Genomic DNA, 21,049 nt, shown 5'->3' with positions numbered 1-21,049 from the left:
AATGCAAAATTTAACAGTACTTTTTCTTATTAGTCAAATACGTATTACTTCTTGATGTTGTATCCAAGAATCAACTGTAAATAAAAAATATGTTTTTTTTTTCTGAATTTAACGCAAAGCATTTTTCCAGGATTCGTTATGATTGTTTGCCCGCCTTAGTCCCTGGTTACAATAAACTAAAATGATAAAGCTTTTACTCCCCAATCGGGTACATTACAGTTAAGAGCTCTAAGCAAAGAAAAAACAGAAAGTTAATAAAAAAAAATAAAGATTGTATTAATATTTACATCTTTGTGTAATTCATTTTTAACTGATTTCAGATACATATTTTTAAAAGCATCAAACATCATTCTCTTTCTGAATATGATTGATAAACTTAATGCATCTCGCATGCAGTAGTGAATTAGATTCTTCTAGAATAAGCATATCTGATTAAACTCCGAAAATCTGTTATATTTTTTTGGTAGACCATATCACTCCACTTAGGTATGATTCTTACATTTTCCAGATATTACATGTTTTTTATTACCCTCTAAGGATTTACACAAGATACAGAGTGTCCCAAATAAGTAAAAAATATTATAGTTGTATTTTTTTAAATGGAACACCTTGTATATTATTCTATTTTTAGATTCTAGGATTGAAATAAAGGTAAATTTGATTAAGGTTTATCACACTTAAACCTTACCGTTTTTGAAATATTTTCAATTTTATGAAATTGCAGTAAATAATTAAGGCTTTATTTCTCCAAGGGTATCAAAGTTTTTAATACTAAATATTTACTGAAGATTATTTATTGATCAGATATTGTGTTGCAATAATAAAAATTTTACTACCTTATACAGAGTGTCCAAAAATTTATATTAAATAATTGCTAGCTTTAAACGGCAATAACTTGTTTAATTTAAATGGAACACCCTATATATTTTACGTGAATCAGATGCACAATGTAATTGTCTATCAAATTGTATTGTTCCATTTTTTACCAACACGTTACAACTATAATATTTTTTACTTATTTGGGACACTCTGTATCTTGTAAAAATATTTTTAAATTGTAGCTCTAATAGACCTTCAACGAACCCAAAACTTACAATTTGTAAAAATCTAATCGTTTAGCTACAATACTCCGTGTCGTATGTGGTGAACAACCCTGTAGTATTTTTTACTACGTATGTATATGTTTAAGGTTATGGATTCGCAACTAGGCAATTGCCAAACTTTTCTCTTTGACAATATTCGATATTTTGCCATTTAACACCACTTTTTACATAAAAAAATATTTTTGTAAATTGTTGCCATGCAGATTATGCCATGATAATGACACGACATAATATGTATGTCCATGTATATTCTTGAAAATTAGCACATGGATGTAAAATCGAATTCTGAATTCTTTTTCTGCTAGGGATTATTCAGTATTTTATCATCTAACCTCACTTTTTACAAACAAAAAATATTTTTGTAAATTATTGCTGCCATGAATCTACACACGATATACATGTCCATGTATATTTATGAAAATTTGCATATGGATGTGAAATCAAATTATGAACTACTTTTGTCTTTGACACTATTTGATATATTGTCATCTAACCACACAGTTTACATATTTAATAATGTCAGTTTGTATACAACAATATCCTGTTTCGACGAAAGTTTGAATCAAAAAATAAGTTTTTCTTTCTCGTTAGTAAGCAAAAATAGTCCGGTAGCAACGAAAATGAGACATACCGTATTTACAACATAACACACAAATCCCTTGTAAAAATATGTGTCGTAATAGTAATAATAAAACCCGAAACCTTCCGAACGGTTCAGTATTATTTACGAAAAGGTGTGTCAGTGGAAAACGTCAGCCAATTATTATCGGGACCGCCGCAATAATATCGTACCCGAATGGAAACAATGAGCCAGTCCGAGTGTAATTTTAATCGCCATGTGCCGCCGCTGTGCATGTGTGCGTATGCGAGTTTAACCATTGTGTTTTATGTTAATTGCAAAAGGAATATATTGCGACGGCCGAATGGCAGTTAAATACGCTGCCAATGATAAAGGACGCGATCCATAAGTAATGCAAAACTGAATTTTAGCGCTGAGAACTTGCCGGCTATTAAATCACACGATAACGTTAATAAAAACAAAATCAAATGTTCAAAGAAAGAAATTTGATTTTTTTTTCAGTTTCTGTCAAAAAGTTTGCAACAAGTGTCAAACAAGATATTGACATTATGTCATGTCTAATGTTATAGCGGCATTTAAAAAAATCTTTAAAATATGTGAAAAGTGGGGTTAGAATTTTTATGTATTTAAAATAATGTCTAAAGAATCCAAGGACAAATAACACTCGAGAGCAAATGGTGCCGATATCACCAAACAGTGCCGTGGCACATATTTTTCTTAACCTAGCGGTGTGAAGCAATATTTATATTTTTTGATAACTGTTTTGACTACGCCTATGGTGTATCATACTAATTAATAACGAAATATATTAAAATGTTAACAAAAGGTACAAAACTAGTATCGATGTATAGCACATATCAAGTACATATAGATGTTAATTGAAATTGAAGAATAATTATCGGGAATTCAATAGGAAAACTATAAGAAAACGCTAAAAAGTTGGAGTGGACTGTTTATTTACCTATGAAACGTAACTCCTGGCTCTGTCTTATCGCTGCTGCTTTTACACTTGAAAGCTGAACAACTAATCACCATTGTAATAAAGTTTATACAAAGTTTACTACACAAACTATTAAAAAAAGCGACCAAATGATGACTCATTGTTTGCCCTCGAAAGAATGGCTTCTAAGGTCACAAATTCTGCTGCAGCCCATATATGGGCGTCACATGTCCTTATATTTTTTAGTCATTGATTTAAAAGTTGATATTAAGGTATTATTTGCCTTTTTTCTGTTTGTTGTTGTTTCGTTTATGTTTATTAGCGCTTTTTATTTCTTCTAATGATTTTTGCTTAAAGTTTGTATAAATTTGTCAATAAGTACTAATTATACTTTTCAAGATATTTGCATCTTAATATTTTGTAATTAGAAAATTGCCATTAGGTATTATAGTTTAAATTAATATTATACAAGTAAAAATTAACGCGGTTATTTTGGATATATTTGAAAAACGGTAAAGAGAAAATATGTTTCTTTTATCGAGATCTACCAGCATTGAAAATATTTGCACTTATTTAAGACTCACCCTGTATAGTCGCTCCTATAGTTTATTTCCCTCGATTTTTTACCGAGATCTACCGTACGCTACACAACCAACTATTTTAGAGTCTTTCGATAAATCGCCAATATTGTCACTGTTAATTTAAGTTCTGACACAATTTCGTATAGACAAATTGTAAAAAATAAGCTCAGTAAAGATAAAAAATGCACAAAATTTCAAATCAAATTCTTCTTCCTCTTTTACATATTTAAGATCTAGTCGATCTGATAATTTTAAGGTTGCCTCTGTGGGAGTTGTAGGGAAATGGACTGCCAACTGTCTTTCCATCTTTTTGGAGGTCTTCCCGGTTGTCTCTTACCCATGGGTTTCCGTTCAAGAGCTATGTGTGGTAGCCTGTTTTCTTCCATGCGTTTTACTTGTGCGAACCATTGTCTTTTTCTTTGCCTACCCCATCTCACTACGTCCTGTATTCCACATTGTTGTCTGATATTTGTGTTTCTAATTCTGTCACTTCTAGTCTTCCCCATATTATTATATTAGGTTCTTCATTTCAGCGACTCTTAATATGCTTTTGGTCTTGTTTCTTTCCTCTCGGATTTCTATGCCATATGTCATTATTGGTTTAATTCAGGTCTTATATAAATTTTAATTTTGCTGTCTGTTCGCATGAAGGGGTTTATCCACACTATTTGCCTCAGACATCCTGACATGGCCATTTCTCTGTTTATCTGGCTTCTCAGATCTTTCTCTGGATCGTGGTAGTGCGACATATCTATTCGTAGGTATCTGAACTGTGATACTTGCTCAATAATTTTGTTTTCTACTACCAGTTTGCATCTTACCGGCTCTTTAGAGAAGGTTCAAATACCGGCACTTTAGAGAAAAATCAAATTCAAATGTTTCAATTGAAACGTCAAACAGAACTGTCAAGGATTGGGACCTTCCGTCCATGAATAATATTATACTCCTTCCCATTGGCGTAACTACAGGGGAGCCCATGGGTGCCCCCCCCCCCAGGTACTGCTGGGCACCCCCAGAGAAATCTTGAATTTCATGACTCTTGGCTACGTATTAATTTTTATTTGCTTGTAATGTAGTAAAAATTACGTTTTCTAGTTTTGTTTAGTTATTACTAATTTTTTGTGGTCAAAAAACGTGTTTATTTTTATTTTTTTAGAAAATTTCTAGGTATTTAAGTAATCTACGGAAACACGGTTTGATAACCAAGTCTAAGAAATTTATTGATATAGAAATTAATGTAAACGTTTTATTCAAAAAATATGTTTTTTAAAATTATTTTTCATTTAAAAAAAAAACACCTAATTTTTCTTTATTATCAAACAGCTTTGTTTCAAAAATGTTTTAATTAAACAGACTCACTGTATACCGTCGAAAAGAGACGAAAAAAAGTGAACAAAACCGCGCCGACCCGTTAGACGTGGCTTATCAAAAATTGATCCAGAACTCTGAGAGAGAACGAGCAAAACGAAAGGAAAGCACGTACGCGGACTCCGGCCAACCGCATTAAGAATTCATAATATGGGATATACAATGGGGAGATGAAATATTAATTCATATTTCTCATTTTGGGGGGCGTCGGTGGGCCGCCGAGGAAATTGGCCCGTTTTTCCGAATAAATTTCCAGGCTTTCCCTCTCTTTCGTCTCCATACTCTCTCTCCCCGTTAACGATGGAGAAAATGACTTTTGGGGTAACAGAGGGGGGATAAGGGGTAATGTTTGGATCTGGCGGTTTGAAGATGGGCCTAAGTGGCAATAACGGTACGCCGGAACGGCGCTAAGGCCGTATCTGGTCGGGTTTCGGGTAATTTTGTGCGTTCTGTGATTGTCGTTTTGTTATACGACTATATCGGATGAAGAGTTACTTTATTTTATTTATTGCGTTTAGTAATCAAGTACATTTGAAGAAAGCTTATATTAGTTGTATAAACTTAAATTATTTAATATTATTTGACTCTGTAAACAATAGCTAAATAGTGTAGAATTTAAAATTATGGTGTATTACAGGCCGAGCCTTAAATAAGTGCATATATTTTCAGGGCTGGTAGATCTCGACAAAAGAAACATATTTTCTCTTTGCCATTTTTCAGATAAGTCCAAAATAACCGAGTTATTTAAGTTTGAAATAAAAAAAATCATTTATTTAAAAAAAATTGAGAGCCGCTGGATCTTTTCTGGATTTTCTTTCTTGTAAATTTAATCTATTAACTATGTTGCCATATTATCAATAAATTATATTTTTTAACTAAAAACTAAAAAAAAATTACAAAGATTTATTTTTTAAAAAATTTTGAGAGCCACCGGATTTTTTCTGTATTTGCATCCCTTTTAGTGCCGTAATCATAGAGTAAAGCCGTTAACCATGGTATTAGAGAATAAGAAATTTGCGGTTAACAAGCAGTTCTAAAAAGTTGTCTGAAATATACAGGAAAATATAAAATGAAATCCACTATTCTCAACATTTTTTTTGCGAAAAAATCTCATGCGTGTTCTTGGCGTTGAAATATACCACCCCTCAAAATATATTTGCACTTATTTCAGCCTAACCCTGTCTAAGGTAATACGTTTAAAATAATAAATTTGACGCCCATCCACCGCATGTACTGCCTTTCAATACTTAAAAGTATTTTACCTCCTATTAACTTCCAGTAACCGCTTAACAACAAAAGAAATAAAAACTTTTCAAAATATTATATGACAAATAATTTTGGTTCTAGTATCTCCTGTCTTATAAACTTAATTTCTTAATTTTGAAATTTAAAAAAATAATATTTTTTTAAGTTAGAAATCTGTAGACCAAATATACAGTGCGATCAATAAGACTTCTTCACACTAGGTATAACTATAGAAAATAGAAATTAACATTTAAGTTGGAGGTTTGTAGGGGGTTAGTGAGGCTATTTCAAACAGGTCTTAAATCGTAAATCTACAAAATAAAAATACAAAGAGTTTTGAAACAACCAAAAAAGTTTTTTTTAGAAACAACATAAAAAATCAGCTTTTAATTTTTAGTTTGAATGGCGAAATCAGTGAAGTTCAATGTAGCACCATTAAACTGCAAAATAACTATAAGTTAATGCAAAATATGTTATATAAGGCTTATCACAGTTAATCATTCCTTGGTACAAATAAACAAATTATCAGATTTTATAGATTATTAAAAAAATTCTCGCTCAAAATCATACCTGAAGCTTTGACTATTAGAAATTTACAAAAACTAACTTTTGTCAATAATTAAAATTGAGTAAGTAAAATGATTTTTTTTCATATGCTCAAAGATCTGCAATATACTGTGTATTTAAATTTACTTTAAATCTCATTGAGTTAATAATAAAATTATTAGGGGTAGTGGCTCGAATGACAGTTTGGTTAGGAAATTTCTACCCGATATTCATAATTTTCATAACTCATGTGCATATGATATCAATTTCTTTATACTAAAAATTTTTAGTAGGAAATTTTAGGGAACTAATTAAGTTTACGTTAGAAAGTTATTCATTACTAGGCCTACTGTGACATCGTTGTAATTATGTAATATGGTGTTAATGCCATTTGAATATTGTGTAATTTTTAAGTAACAAATAAGTTTTTAAATGTGCTGACACATAAACCTAAACTTATTTGTTCATAAATTCCACTTTCTTAAAATCCTTACAGAAATCAACATTTATTTAACAACAAACATTTATTTCTAAAATATCTATACTAAATACTGAAATATGTTTTTGTAGCATTCTGTCTGAATGCATCTTAAAAACAATCACAAACATCACAATATATCTTTCTGGTGAAATGAAACAATTTAGAGAAAAATTCCATCACCTTTTCTTCGCCAAGATTCGTCTTCGCTTCTGCCGAAAATAATTCGGGAAAATTCTTTATTATCCTTATCGCACCCGGCCAATTTATCATCTCGAAACGTCATAATTAAGTATCCCCGGGAAAATAGAGGGCGCTCTCGCCGTCGTTTATTATTCATGGAAACTGGGACTCGGCTGCGGTGGCGCTCGGAATGAAAATCGCCGATTCGGTTGCCCTCTGGTGGCAAAATAGAATAATTACGACGCCTTTGTTGGTCTCGTGCACTGAATGAAAAAGGCTAAGGAACTAGTGTAAAATGCTAGTTTAATATTCATATACCGTGTTAGAAAAATAAGGTAATTAAGCGCTTATATTTTCGTATTTATTTTAATTTTGCGAATAACTTTGGTTTGAAAAAAGATATCAAGATGTTGTTTTCGCTGACTTGTTAAGCTTTTATTACTCTTTGCTATCAGCTAAAATTACATATACTATCGCATTTAATTTTTTTGAAAAAACGCGCAATGTTTGTTAAATTGAAAGACAACGCCCCCTAGCGTCTACGTTCAAAAGCTTATTATTATTATTTATATGGTACAATATAGAGTAAGAAACGTTGTTTTAAACGAGCACTCGCTTGTTGGATTCCGATCATCCAGTCCGGAGTTATTAATATTTAAATAAAAACAGATCTAACCTCCCCCCACTACTTTATTTTAGCAGATAGGGAAAATGGTTCTAACAAGAAAGATCCAAAATTTACTGAAGATTATGAAGCTATTATTTATAGTACATCGTATCTAGTCAAAATTTCTTAAAAAATCCATTTTGTTATTTTCCATAGCAGTTACGTCCTCTAGCGGCCGTCCTATAAACTTGAAAATAATTTCCAGTAATTTCTCATGATCTCATTAGTTATAAATATTTTTTTCCGCAAGCTCTACGATTCTTTCCGAGATACAGCCGAGAGCAATTCTTAGTGGGACACCCGGTACAATAATTAAATATTAAAAACGCAATCGCAGTTTCAATTGCGATTGGAGAATCGCAGTGTTGCTCATCTCTACTTCTTTTCTAAGCAAAGACAGATTGCGGACTTGGCGAAATCACGGGTACCTACGAAATTAAAAAACATTGGCGTGCCGGCGACAGCAAGAAAAAACAAAACACGATCCGCTACTACCGGCGAGAGAATCGACCGTCGTCGTCGCGGGTCCGCGGATCTCGCCAATGAAACAACGTAATGCGGTAGCTATAGAAACGTAATCCCTGTTTGTCTTATTGTAAAAGTAGAATGAATCCGCCTGGCCACGCCCCTTTCGTATCCGCGTCCTTGTCTCGCCCGGCGAAAGGGTATGAGGCTGTCGCGATCGCCGAAGCCGGTTCGCGGTCACCGGCTACATTGTATGCCGCCGGACGGTTTTTTTCTCGGATTTGTATTAGTCCCGCGATTGTCGCGTTTTCTTCAGTCTCTGCAGGGATGGGTACTTTTTATTTTGTTAGGTTTACTACTCGTAAGTTACCATGGTTTTTTAGATACTTTAATCGCCAAATTCTGAAAAAAATAGTTTAATATCATTAATATCAATAAAGCTTAATGTCGAATAAAGTTCAGTAACTACTAAGTGACTGTTTCTAATTGAAGAAACGATTCCACAGTTAAAAACAGATCCCACGAAGAATTCCATTATATCTTTGCATTATCATAGGAGACCAAATTTCCTTCCTTTTTATATAAGGAAAGAACGAGGTTTAAAACAATACTTTGTGGAAACTGCCTCTATAACTAACTATCTATAGTATTATGAAGGTGTTTTAAAGAAATTTACATTAACATGTTAAAATAATAAAAAAGTATGACGTTAATCACAATTAATACTAACCATCTATCAGGGAATGGAAACGAAATGATATTACCATAGAAACGCGTTGTGATTATTGGGAAGAAAAAATTCAATTATTATATATTGATATTATTGTATATTTCTCTAAAACCGTATGGAAATTTGGAAAAGTATATACAGAATACCATTTTAGAACAAGCAAAAACTTTTATGAAGAATTTATGACATTTTTCCTCAAAAATTTAATAACAAAAAGGTTTTTCTTGTAAAGGAAATCCGGGGACAACTGTAGATTCACTAGATTCACAGTCATTCCTCGGTTTAGCTCATGTAAGTCCTTACTTTTCTTTTAATAGACACAAATCGCCATAAAAGCTTCAAAAGCATAAATGGTTTTAAACGCTAAACACATTTATATCGAATTAATTAATTGTGTGTGACCGTACACTTTTCTACGCGTGCGTCTAGTTTGACAATTGATAACGAAAATTTACTTCGATAGATTATCCACTGTTGAGAAAATCTATATCCATTATGGCCGCTTTTAAGCGCCGTTGTCACATATAGCAACAAATACAGGAATTACTATAAAAGAGCTATACCGAAACTAAACAGTGACCAGTAATATGAGGTGGGGCATCATCGTTGGAAGCATAGCAAATCGTATGCAAATTTTGAAATATCCAGATATTGGCTTCCCTGTTAATTTTACAGAGAAGTTGTAAATAGGTTTTTAAAGGTCTGCCGTACGCTGAATACACATACCAAATTTGACCAATTTTGGACAAGCCGATTTTAAGTAATTTAAGAAAAACTGCATATATTTTTCAATTAATAGGTAAACATTGCAAAACCAGGCAATTGCCAACGTACCTTAAGTTGCCATCCTATAATTTTCCCAATGTTAAATTGTATTTTCTAAACATTAGGCTTTTGCCTCATTCGAACCTGTTTTAAATTATAAAAGTACATTTTAGGGACCCGAAGCATAGGTAGTATAACATAGTAATGTAGACAGCACAACAAATTAGATTGGACAATGATAAAATCATGAGTTAACTTTTGAACATAAGGTATGTTGACATTTGACTGGTTTTGCAACATTGTTACCTGTTCAGTTTTAATTTAAAAATAGATGCAGTTTTTCTTAAATTACTTAAAATTGGCTTGTCCAAAATTGTTCAAATTTGTCATGTGTATTCAGCATAGGCAGACTTTTAAAAAACCTATTTACGTATTAAATGCGTATTTATCTTAGATAGGAACTATCGAAAACAGGAAATTGTCATCCTATCCGATAGTCAAGCAGCACTTAACGCGATCAACTCAGTAACCATCAATTATGTCGGTCAAAGAATGCCTAGAGAAGCTCAACAATTTAGGAAAAGAAAATGAAGTCCTCCTACCCTGGGTACCTGCTCACCAAGGGATAGAAGGCAACCCACTAAACCAAACCACTAACTGGTCCAGAACCGTTCTGTTTTCCAAACGGGAACCAATTGAAAGCGGAACTGAATAATCTGGAAGACTCCATCCGTAACTTGGAATGGGTGTCCTCCAACGGTCTAAGGCACTCGAAAAAGTTCCTCAGAACTTACATCCGAGAAAAATCAAAGGTTTTCCTGGATTTAAGTAAAAACAATCTTCGGATTGGCACGGGCTTTTTAGCAGGACACTGTCTCCTCAACGAACAAACACCTCGGTAGGCTGAAGCTGAGAAACAACGGCGAATGCAGATTCTGTGGGGAAAATCCACGAGAACACCTTATCACTGAGTTCGCCGAGACGACGACCGTTCGTGCCATGAACTTTGATACGGCTGATGTCGAGGATGGAGAGCTGGCCTCTGTGGAGCCGTCTCAGATACTGGCTTTTGTTAAAGCCCTGAGACTGTATGATGAGTTATAACTTGTTAGAACTCAAGAAAGGGGAACACACAATAGATCTGTAAGGTCGCGGTGATTAACTCTCCTCCTAAACATTCTACATTCTAGCTGTAAAATTAATAGGGAAGCCAATATTTGGACAGTTCAAAATTTGTGTATGACTACATCAAATATTAAATTTCCTATGCTAGATAATTTAAAAATATCAATTTTTACGCTCCCAACCCTGGTTGGTCTCCCATCCTCCATCAGAAACAACGGTCACTCGAACTATTAAAACGGATTTATCGGCCGACCAGCGTAGGGGAAGAGTGACTGGTCCGGCGGTGGTGCTGACAAGTTTTTTTCCCGTCTTCGGATTTCCTTCGTCGTCGCGCGGCCGTTAGGATGCCGAAGGGTCGTAACAACGTAGAAATCGTCCGGTTTTGTTATTGTCCGGTTTTTTGCCGGTTTGAAAACGAGCCAGTACGAGCGTGAGTTTCGATTCAAAAGGCATGGAGGTAGTTAGAGCGCTAGTTATGGCTATATTTTGAAAAGTTACCGGCGACTGTTAGAGATATAGCCACAAAAAAAAACTTTTAATAAAGACGTCAATGTTTTGCTCTCATTTGACAAAAGTATAATAATATTCTTAAATAACTGAGCGATTCTACGCTTTAAATATTATATTATTAAAATAACATTTTCTTATTGTCAGTTCAATATTGAGCTAGCACTACAGCTCAGTACTGACCTACTGAGTCGAGAATATTTTTAATCATGTTAAAGTACAAGGTGAGCCAACGATAGAGTCAATATACAGGGTGAATTTTAAATAAGTGCAAATATTTTCAGGGTTGGTAGATCTCAATAAAAGAAAAATATTTTCTCTTTACTGTTTTTCAAATAAATCTAAAATAACCGAGATATTTTACTTTGAAAATTCCCAAAAAAAATGATTTTTTGCTAAAATTTTGAGATCTTTTCTGGATTTTCTTTCTTGTAAATTTAATTTACAACCTATGTTGTCATATTTATTAACAAATTATATTTTTTTAACTAAAACTAAAAAAAGTTCCAAAATTTTTCCCAAAAAATTCCAAATTTTCAAAAAAAAAATTCGCGAAAAAAACTCATAATCGTGTTTCTGGTGTCGAAATTTACCATCTCTAAAAATATTTGCACTTATTTAAGACTCACCCTGTATATTCGATACCAATTAAACTTTCAGTTACGTAATCGAGGGCGTAATTATTAAATCCATTGTTGCCAACTATGGACATATTCGACGCCGGGCTCACTATCTGAAATTTGAATTTCCCGCTGGGGATTCAGGCGGTAGCTCTGCTGTAAAAAATGTCAAGTTTGACACTTTAGTTTCGTATTACGAGTGTGTGCCCTTAACCTTCCCTATAACTTTTATATTTAACATTTTTTTGTAAACCTCGAAACAAATGCGATAATGTACTCTATCGTGGACTCACCCAGTACATATAAGTGTTAGACGTATGAGATATTAGGTAACAACAACACTAACTTCCCTGGTTAGTCAAAGAAATATAGACTAATAGATATAAATCTTAAAACTAAGTTTGTATGTAAATTACTATTAGAACAACTACGCAAAAACAACACCAAACTCACCGTTAGCTCCGAACATGGCATGGTGCACGTACTGATTCTGCACCCCAAAGTTGGCATTGTTGCCCATGGCGTACAGCTGCTGGAACAAGCTCTCCGGCGTCTCTTCCTGCTCCCTCTTGGCACCCGGCACCTGCATACCGGCCATCTGCAGCAACTGCAAATGCGCGCTGTTGTTCATCTGGGACTGCTCACCGGTACCCTGCTGACTGGCCTGTGGATCTGTAGCGTTCACCGGACCCGAACCACCAGGAAGTGGCGGAACTTGAAACTCTCCCCCGCTCTCGTTCATGTCTTTGGAACTTTGCGACTCCAAGTGCATTCGTACGTTGGCGATGTGACTTTTCGTGAATATGTGGTCCTGAACTGAGTATTTATGCGAGTACTTAAAGTTGCAGTACTTGCAATCTTCGGGCAACGGTTGTGTATCACTTTCCGGCTGACCGAGTACCTTCTGTAAGGCAATCTTCCCCTTTTTTTCTTTGGCACGGGCGTTTTGAAACCAAACCTGAATTACCCGTTTTGGAAGACCGATTTCTCTGCCCAGACTCTCACATTCGGCCATTGTAGGCGTCTTGTAATCGGAGAACAGAATTTTCATTATTTTCACTTGAACGGGACTCATTTGGGTGCGAAATCGCTTTGTACCGCTGTGCTGAGAACCACTCGAAGCGTTCAGTTGCCTCTGGGTGTTGCTCTGAGTACTGCTCGCAGGGGAAGTCGGATTGCTTTCGTCGTCTATACTATACTCCATCGTTTCGGACATAGAATCACTTCGTTCGTCGCAAAGTGATCGTTCGCTGAGATCCGTCAACGGACCTGGATCGCACAAGCTCCTTTCGTGTTCCAAAGAAACTTTCATTGGTCTGGAAAGATCCACAGGTTTCGATAGGTCCAAAGGAATCTCTCCACCTTCGCCTTTTTCACTTTTGATTTCGCACTTATCACCGTTAGATGACGAGGCGTGTTGTTGCAGCTCGCTAATATAACGTTTCATACTTTCCTCGTAATACTTCTTGATAGAAGATTCCATATCCGGATGTAATGAAGGAAACAGAGGTGGCATCAGGCTAGGATTTTTTTGTTGGAATTTACCATCACCCCCACTGGATAAGCTGGGGGCGCTTTCTAAACTAACTTCCTCATCAGGTAAAGCGTCGATGTTGATTTCACCCCTGGCGCATTGGTCGGCGTGCTTAGTGGTTAAATGAGATTCTAGCGCGCTCTTTACTTTGAACAATGCCGGGCAAAATGGACATCTCTTATTGATCACTTGAGTGTGAGCTCTGAACTGGCCTTTTCTTTCCCTGGCACGTGTGTTTTGAAACCACACCTGTACCACCCGTTTCCTTAACCCGATCTCTCGTGCAATATTTTCCAACATTTTTCTGGAAGGGTTGCTCTCGATTTGATATTTTTGATATAAATAATCCAACTGTTCGGGTAAAATAGTCGTTCGCAGTCTCTTGTCTTTGGGCTGATCGCTCGTGTCGCTCTCATTATCCGCAAAGTCCTCTACTTTTCTTTTCTGTCCAGTAACATTATTTAACATGTTAATTAATGGATGAGGTACGTTTGAAGCTTGATTAACTTGACTGTTTTGTTGTTGTTTACTAACGTCGCCAATATTAGCGTTTAACTGCTGAAGTTGGGCGTGTTGTTGTAAAATTCCGAAAGGGCTATCTGGTGGATAAGTTGGGAACAAATTTGGGTTCATTAAATGTACAAGTTGGTGTTCCCTCCATAACTCGAATCGAGGAAATACTAAATTACATTTGTCGCATTCAAAAGTACCTTCTTTCGTTTCCGAAGGTGTTGGAGAAGAACTGGGATAGTTAATACCTCCTTGACTAGGCGTAGGTGTAGTTGGAGCGTTGGGTTGAGTTGGACTTAGCGCCTGATTCGAACTCTGCGCTTGCTGATTCGGTAAGGTCGGAGTTTGAGGTAAGGACTGCTGCTGTGCCATTACCTGCTCAACTATCGTACTAGAGTTCGAGTCTTCAGAACTAAGAACAGCAGCGATCTGTGCCGCAGCAGCTTGAGCCTGAGCACTTCTTTTAGCGTCTTCTTCTTTAAAACAATGCGTCTTTTGATGTCTGATTAGTTCGTAATACCTTTGGAACACCAAAAGGCATTTCTTGCATTGATAATTCAGTCCGGGCGTTCTTTGAAATCGGTTAGCACCGGATTCGTCAATTCCAGGAGCGGGTTCTGCAGCCGGTTGGTTCTCGTAGACCTTGCGAGCCTTTTGGCGTGCATTCTGGAACCATACGACTATAACTCTAGGACTCAGATTCAACAATTTCGATAGATATTCCAAATCGTCGTCCTTGGGATAGGCGTTATTTTCAAAAAACTCCTGAAGCACCTTAATCTGGTAATCGGTAAATCGGGTGCGATTGGCTCGTTTACCGGTTGATCCACTAGAACCCTGGCTTCCGGGATTCGAGTAGTCCCGGCTGGGACTCAGACATCTGTTAGGTGTCAGAGGTAACATTCCTTGCATGTTGTTGGGATTAGGAAAGTTCTGTTGGTTCATTTTAGGTGGCGGAAGCATAGGACTGGCGAGACCGTGATGAACTTGCATGGAAGCCATGTTCAATGTAGGCGTGCTCGTGGTCAGAGTATCACCCAGTTGCGAGGCTATGATGGACGTTAAAGTTAGATTATTCGGAGTAGAAGGTTGCGATGACACGTTCATACTTTCAGAAGAAGCTACGGACGTAGCTGGACTCTGAGGCGGTTGGAGATTTCCTGGTAGATTAAAAATATTCTGTACTTTATCTTCCATAGAATCGTTTTGTTTGTGTTGTAGATTAATTTGTTCGTCAATAGGTTCTTCTTTGATCTCTTGTTTTATATCAGAGTGTTGAATGTTTTGTATGATGGGAGATGGAGATTCTTTACTCTTATTCGCTTCATCTGAACTACTTCCGGATGAGTGATTTAAAGGCATCACCTTAGCTTCGCCAGTTTTCTCGTACTCTTCCAGATTTAAAGTGGTTGATGGTGGATTATTAAAGTTATAAGGACTGTCTTTATTTCGTTGGCGTTCTTTAAACAGCGTATTGCGAAACCAGTGTTTTATAACTTTGGGAGGTAGACCGCTCTGATTGGCCATTTCGTGAATCTGATCTTCGGAGGGAGAGTTGTTGATGTCGAAATGTGAGCGTAATATTTTCAGTTGCTCATCGGTGATTCGGGTCCTTGCGCGTTTCTGGTTAGCAGCATTGGCCACCTGAAATTCAAAGAAAACAATCAATATCAGAACACAGAATGGATTAATTATCGTTAAAAGAATTTGTTGGATCGCTGCCTAACAGGATATGCTAATTAATGTTCGAAAAGCGCCGAAGAGAGTCGAAGGAAGAGACAAACGAAGCCGATATTAGTCAGATTTACGACGATATTTTACTAGTCTCACGATAAACACACGCCAGTCTTAATAAATTGTAACAAATTGGCCGTAAATCAATTAAAGATTATTATCACAATGCAAGGCTATAGACGTACAAAGCGGCAATTAAAATAACAGAGGGGATTGGGGACCTCTGCTTTAAGAAATTCTTTAAGCAGTTTTCTTTGCACCCAGAGGCGATATATCAGATAATACTTTTTACAGATATACGTTATATTAAGTGAATATGACGCTGTTTGGAATTTAAAATTAATATGCGTCTTGGCATAAATATTCAAAAGTATTTCTAGTTATATAGGTATCTTCGTAGTATAGTATTTAGTTCTATAGTAACTAGTAAAGTAACTATAGGGAAATTAAAACAACTTTGGGTCAACACGTCATTATGGAGTTTGCTGGTGGTCGTATTATGATGTGCAACCAAAGTTATTTTAATTTCCCTATAGTCTAACAGTTTTTTGATCAACTGAATTGATGAGTTTTTGGTCACTTCCTGTTTCAACTGAAAGGACTATAACTTTTGATTTTTAAATGGCACTCTCGCTATATTTATACTTTATTCACTAGAAAATGACACTCTGAACAGAATGACATATCGTATGTCAACTTTTGATATTTTCGCATATTATTTACTATTTGAAATTGTAATATGCGGTTTATAACAACAATTTGACTCGAAATAGCAAGTGTGTGGTACCAAATTATTTGTAAAATAATGCTTTTTTCCAAATATGCTAATGACCCGCCCTTGTTCCAATTGAGATATGATTAAAAATATAATTTTTTAACCGGCCAGGACAAGAGACGAAAAACATTAGACGATCAAAACTATTTTTCCAAGGGCCCTTGATTAAAAATTAGTGTTTTGACACAGCCATGGCACTCTAGATTGAAATTTTAAATACGATTTTTTTTAAGTCAAAATGTCAAAAGTTGACTTATGATATGTCATCATTTCCTATCGAATAAGGTAAAAATATGCCAGGAGTGCCATTTAAAAATCAAAAGTTGTAGTCATTTCCGGTGAAACAAAAAGTGACCGAAACTAATTGAATAAGTCAATCAATCCTGGTTTATGTCATGTACTGATACAGCAAATCTGTATTTTATTTCTGAAAAAAATTGAAATATTATAGGTGTGAGCCACTTTTAAAAACACCCGGTACAGTTGTAATTTGTTGATATTTTGCTGTTATAATAATTGTAATATTCTTTAAATAATGAACTTAGAAGTTTCCAAATCAGCCATATAGGATTTGTCGACTACATGTCAATAGAAAATTATATTCATTAGCTTGTAATCTACTCTTAGTTCTAATATAATTTATCGATTGTATACCTACTAATTATAATTATAATACTATAATATTCCTTGAAAGTTTGAATACGTCTTTGAATATAAAATGTATAATACGTCTCTGTATGTAAAAAAACCGATAAAAAATGATTCTTGCTGACCCTGTATGAGCTGTTTTTCACACCAACTGTATAATGGGTCTCACGAAATTCATGTCGCTTACTCTGATTACCCGACGATAAAATTAGCATTCGAATTGGGTACGGTTCATAATGAATATTTAAAAATCAATAGAGACAAAATCTGGCAAACAAGCAGGTCATAAAAATGACCAAAAGCGTTGGTCTTGGACTAACAACCGTGCATACTAAACAATACTAGTACTGAGTCATACGTTAAAAAAAGATTCTTTGACGTACGACAGTGTACGGGTATAAAACTATTAATTATAATAATTTGCTCGTGTACACGAATAAAAACGTAAAAATAATTGTGGGAAGGTATCGGGAACGGGATAATTACTTGACGAAGAATTGTTAGATTATTATTAACTTTCTAGGAGCTGGTTAGCACGTTGGTTAACAGAACCGTATTCATTATTCTATTGAAGATAATTGAAAAGTAAAGAAAATAATATGTTACTGTAAACACCAAACGCTAACGAGAAAATCTGGATGAAATATAATTTATAAAGTTGTTCGGGAAAATTAATAATAAGATTTGTTTAAAAACTTGATATTAAAATAATTTGTTTGTGGTTTCTCCTAAAACCACAAGTTTTATAGTTGCTTAACTATAATAGTTATTTGTGGACGACCGAATTGAAATTCTTATTTAAATGTTTATTAAAAAGTTTTTTACAGTAATGTCGCAGTTTGAACAATTCACTAAGGTAATTGATGGACAAACTTCTTTTCTAGTAGTCCTTTGAATTTTATTCTCATTTCATTCTCACCTCTATGGAGATTTCGGGTTCTTGTTCTTCATTTAAAACTCTTTTCCGGAATGTTGCTGCGAGGTGTCTACTACTAGTACTTGGCTTACCTTCCAGGATTTGACAATTTTAATCAAAAACATAAAACAACATTAAAAAAAAACAAAATTTACAATTTTTTTCTTTTTAGTTAAAGTCGTCATTAATAATCTCACGGTGTTATTTGCAATAGTGCAAAAAATAAGTTACTTTTTGCATTAGAGTAAAAAATTTGACTGTAATAGATACAGTAGATAGTGTAAAAAATAGCTAATTTTTGCACGATCGTAAAAAAATATTTTTAAGTGATTTAAACAACGTTTATTTCGATAGACAATTTCTTCTTAGCATTTTTCGGTATTGACATATTATGTTTAATTATAAAAAAACAGCAGGTTCAGTCGTGACCGACTAAGTTAAGGAAAAACTACCAAATTAAGCGAGGATGCAGTCAAAAATCACCACATAGGCTAATAAAACTACTTTTCAATTTGTCAAGTTTTCGAGAAATTTATATCCATCATCAGGACAGTTTGAAAAGTTATTAACAAAACAATATTCTTTGCACAATACGGCCTTACAAACTAACATTATTGGACATTAGAATCACAAGGATATTTCTTTATAACTTGTTATAAAAATATTCAACATCCGTGCATATCTAAATATAATTTTTTAACAAATTATTCAAAAAGAAATTGCTACATTGTTGTTTCGAGCTCGATCAAACAGAAGCTGTTGTTAGGATACTCTAGTTATATTATATACTAGTTAGCTGTTGCTAGAATACTCTATTAATTTTAATTGTATTTTTATCGTTGTGAATGATATAAGATTTTTAAGTATAAAATTTAAATGAAACCACTAATTTATCTCACTGATGTCGAGGTTCCGAATGAGGCTTATTATTGATATTAACTACCTACTAAAATTTTGAGAATCTTGGTATTATAAAGAAAACGCATTCTTATCAAGCATTAGACTTTTTCAAACCGAGTAATTACTGCCGCCGTGTTAAAACCTCGGATTTCTGAAATATTAAACAGAAATTAACGCCGCAGCAGCCGTTCCGAGCGCCAATTACCCGGAATCTCAGCCGCGGCGGCCGTTTTCCGTTACGTCCGCCAGGGGCGTTCCGGCCGCTCTTTTCCTTCGCTATTCCAAAAATGCCCACAGCGGCGCGCCGTTCTATAATTACCATTGCCACGGCTTCGTTATCGCAAATTTCTCGTTACTATAGGGAATTAGCTCGGACTCGGGAAGAATAAACAGTTCGTTTTGCTTTTGTCGTTCGAGGTAAAACGGTCAGCGGCGGGTTCATTAGGTTAAATTGGCATTTTAATGCGCTTTGTTTAGCTAACAAATTTTTGTGAAGCGCGGTCCTAACGCAACGACATACCACCGTACTGTTGACCGAGAAAAATAAAAGATTTTTCTTGATTTAAGTAAGAACAATCTTCCGTCAACTGGACTGGACCATCAAAGGATTAAAAATAGATGGAGAATATCTCAACCTAAGATTCGCTGATGACATCATAGTCCTAATTGCCAATAGTCCTGAAGAACTAGATGCATAAATTAATGAACTAAATACAGCCAGCAATAAAGTGCGTCTTTAAATGAATTTAGCAAAAACTAAAGTAATGTACAACAAACTAGTGGAAAGAAAAGACATTTTAATAACACAACATTGGAAGTGGTTAGGTTAGGTTACATACACTGGAAGTGGATATGGTACCCACGAAGAATTAAGAGACTTAGAGGAAACTGAATAAGAAGACAAGCTTTTTTTGCTAAAGCACTAACAAATACAGATACCAAATAAATCAGTTTAACAGATTCTAATGATTAAATATTCGTCATAAAAATAAAACTATATTTCTCTTAGATAGGTACAACGAAAGTTTACCACTTTCGTTGTACTTTTTGTCTAAAATATTGCAGAAAAAATGTATTACTCTTAGGTAAAAATGCTAAAATATGTGCATCTTAATTTTGGGGATCCAATAACTGCATCAAAAATACCCTTGATTCCTCTTTCAATTTCTTGTAATTCCGTGATCTGGGTATACGCCGATATTTACAAGACATATTTGTTTTCTAAAAAACTTCAAGTTACTGACATTAGGTTGCTTAGCATTAGCCTTAATAAATAATAATTGTGAAAATATGAGGAATGTACCAAAGTTATGCTGCAGTCACAAAGATACTCCAGTTTACGGTATTCTAGATGAGTTTGATTGTTTCCTATGATTTTGCTATGTGACACTAAAAGAAATGAAATTATCGAAATTAAAAACGTAATGAAGCCTCTCATTTCATGACATTAGAGATTCAGTCAGAACATTAAAGAAGAACAAAATGAAAAGATTAAGTACACCAAACAAAAAGCCATAACCTAATTGCTGGTTGGACATTTCTAGACAATTAGCGACCCAGTAGATAATATGAAAAAAAAACAGTGGTTCATTAACCCCATTAGCTAAAAAAGGTTCATTCAAAACGACGATCCGGTAAATTACCGAAAACTTAATGGTGCATTTACGTAGTATATACGGATCTAGAGAAAGACCGTAACCTTAGATCGCTTAGATCATAAATTGTACCGAATAACATCGTATTTATTTCTAATAACGGCTGGGCGACCGTTCATTATTTACTGTTTTCTACTTTGATAATTAATACTGTTAAAGAAACGTTAACGGTACCGCGATTCTAGCCGTCCTTTGTGCTCCGCGACCAAAAGTTTTTTGACTAATTATCGTCGCGTGAATGAAAAAATGAACGACCTAGTTCGGACCCGCGATGGCGACGAACTGAATTTTTCTCTTCTTTGTCATTCGATACATGTGTTTATCTAGAGATTAGTTTTAGTTCATTATTGTTAAGCTTTTAAAGGCTACCTAAAAAGAAACGTTATTTTAGGTTATGAGAGTGTTCGTAGAATCCTAAGCGTAATTGTACGAACATTCTCCCGAAAAAAATATTTTTTCGGAACAGGTTCTGAT

The 21,049-nt window shown here is 34.8% G+C and overlaps 1 protein-coding gene across 2 annotated transcripts in view; it reads right to left on the bottom strand.

The window, feature by feature from the left end:
• LOC115890855 (zinc finger homeobox protein 4) overlaps nucleotides 1-21,049 on the bottom strand; it is a 228,676-nt gene that overhangs the window by 12,547 nt on the left and 195,080 nt on the right. For both annotated transcript variants that reach the window (XM_030911208.1, XM_030911206.1), the window contains exon 4: nucleotides 12,357-15,591. In XM_030911208.1, coding sequence (XP_030767068.1) covers nucleotides 12,357-15,591 — 3,235 coding nt within the window. The remainder of the gene's footprint in view (nucleotides 1-12,356; nucleotides 15,592-21,049) is intronic.

Source organism: Sitophilus oryzae, unplaced genomic scaffold (assembly GCF_002938485.1).
Source record: "Sitophilus oryzae breed Bouriz unplaced genomic scaffold, Soryzae_2.0 scaffold_935_pilon_pilon, whole genome shotgun sequence".
NCBI classification, from domain to species: domain Eukaryota; kingdom Metazoa; phylum Arthropoda; class Insecta; order Coleoptera; family Curculionidae; genus Sitophilus; species Sitophilus oryzae.
Note: the sequence above shows the minus strand (reverse complement) of the source record. Positions and strands in the feature narration are given on the sequence as shown.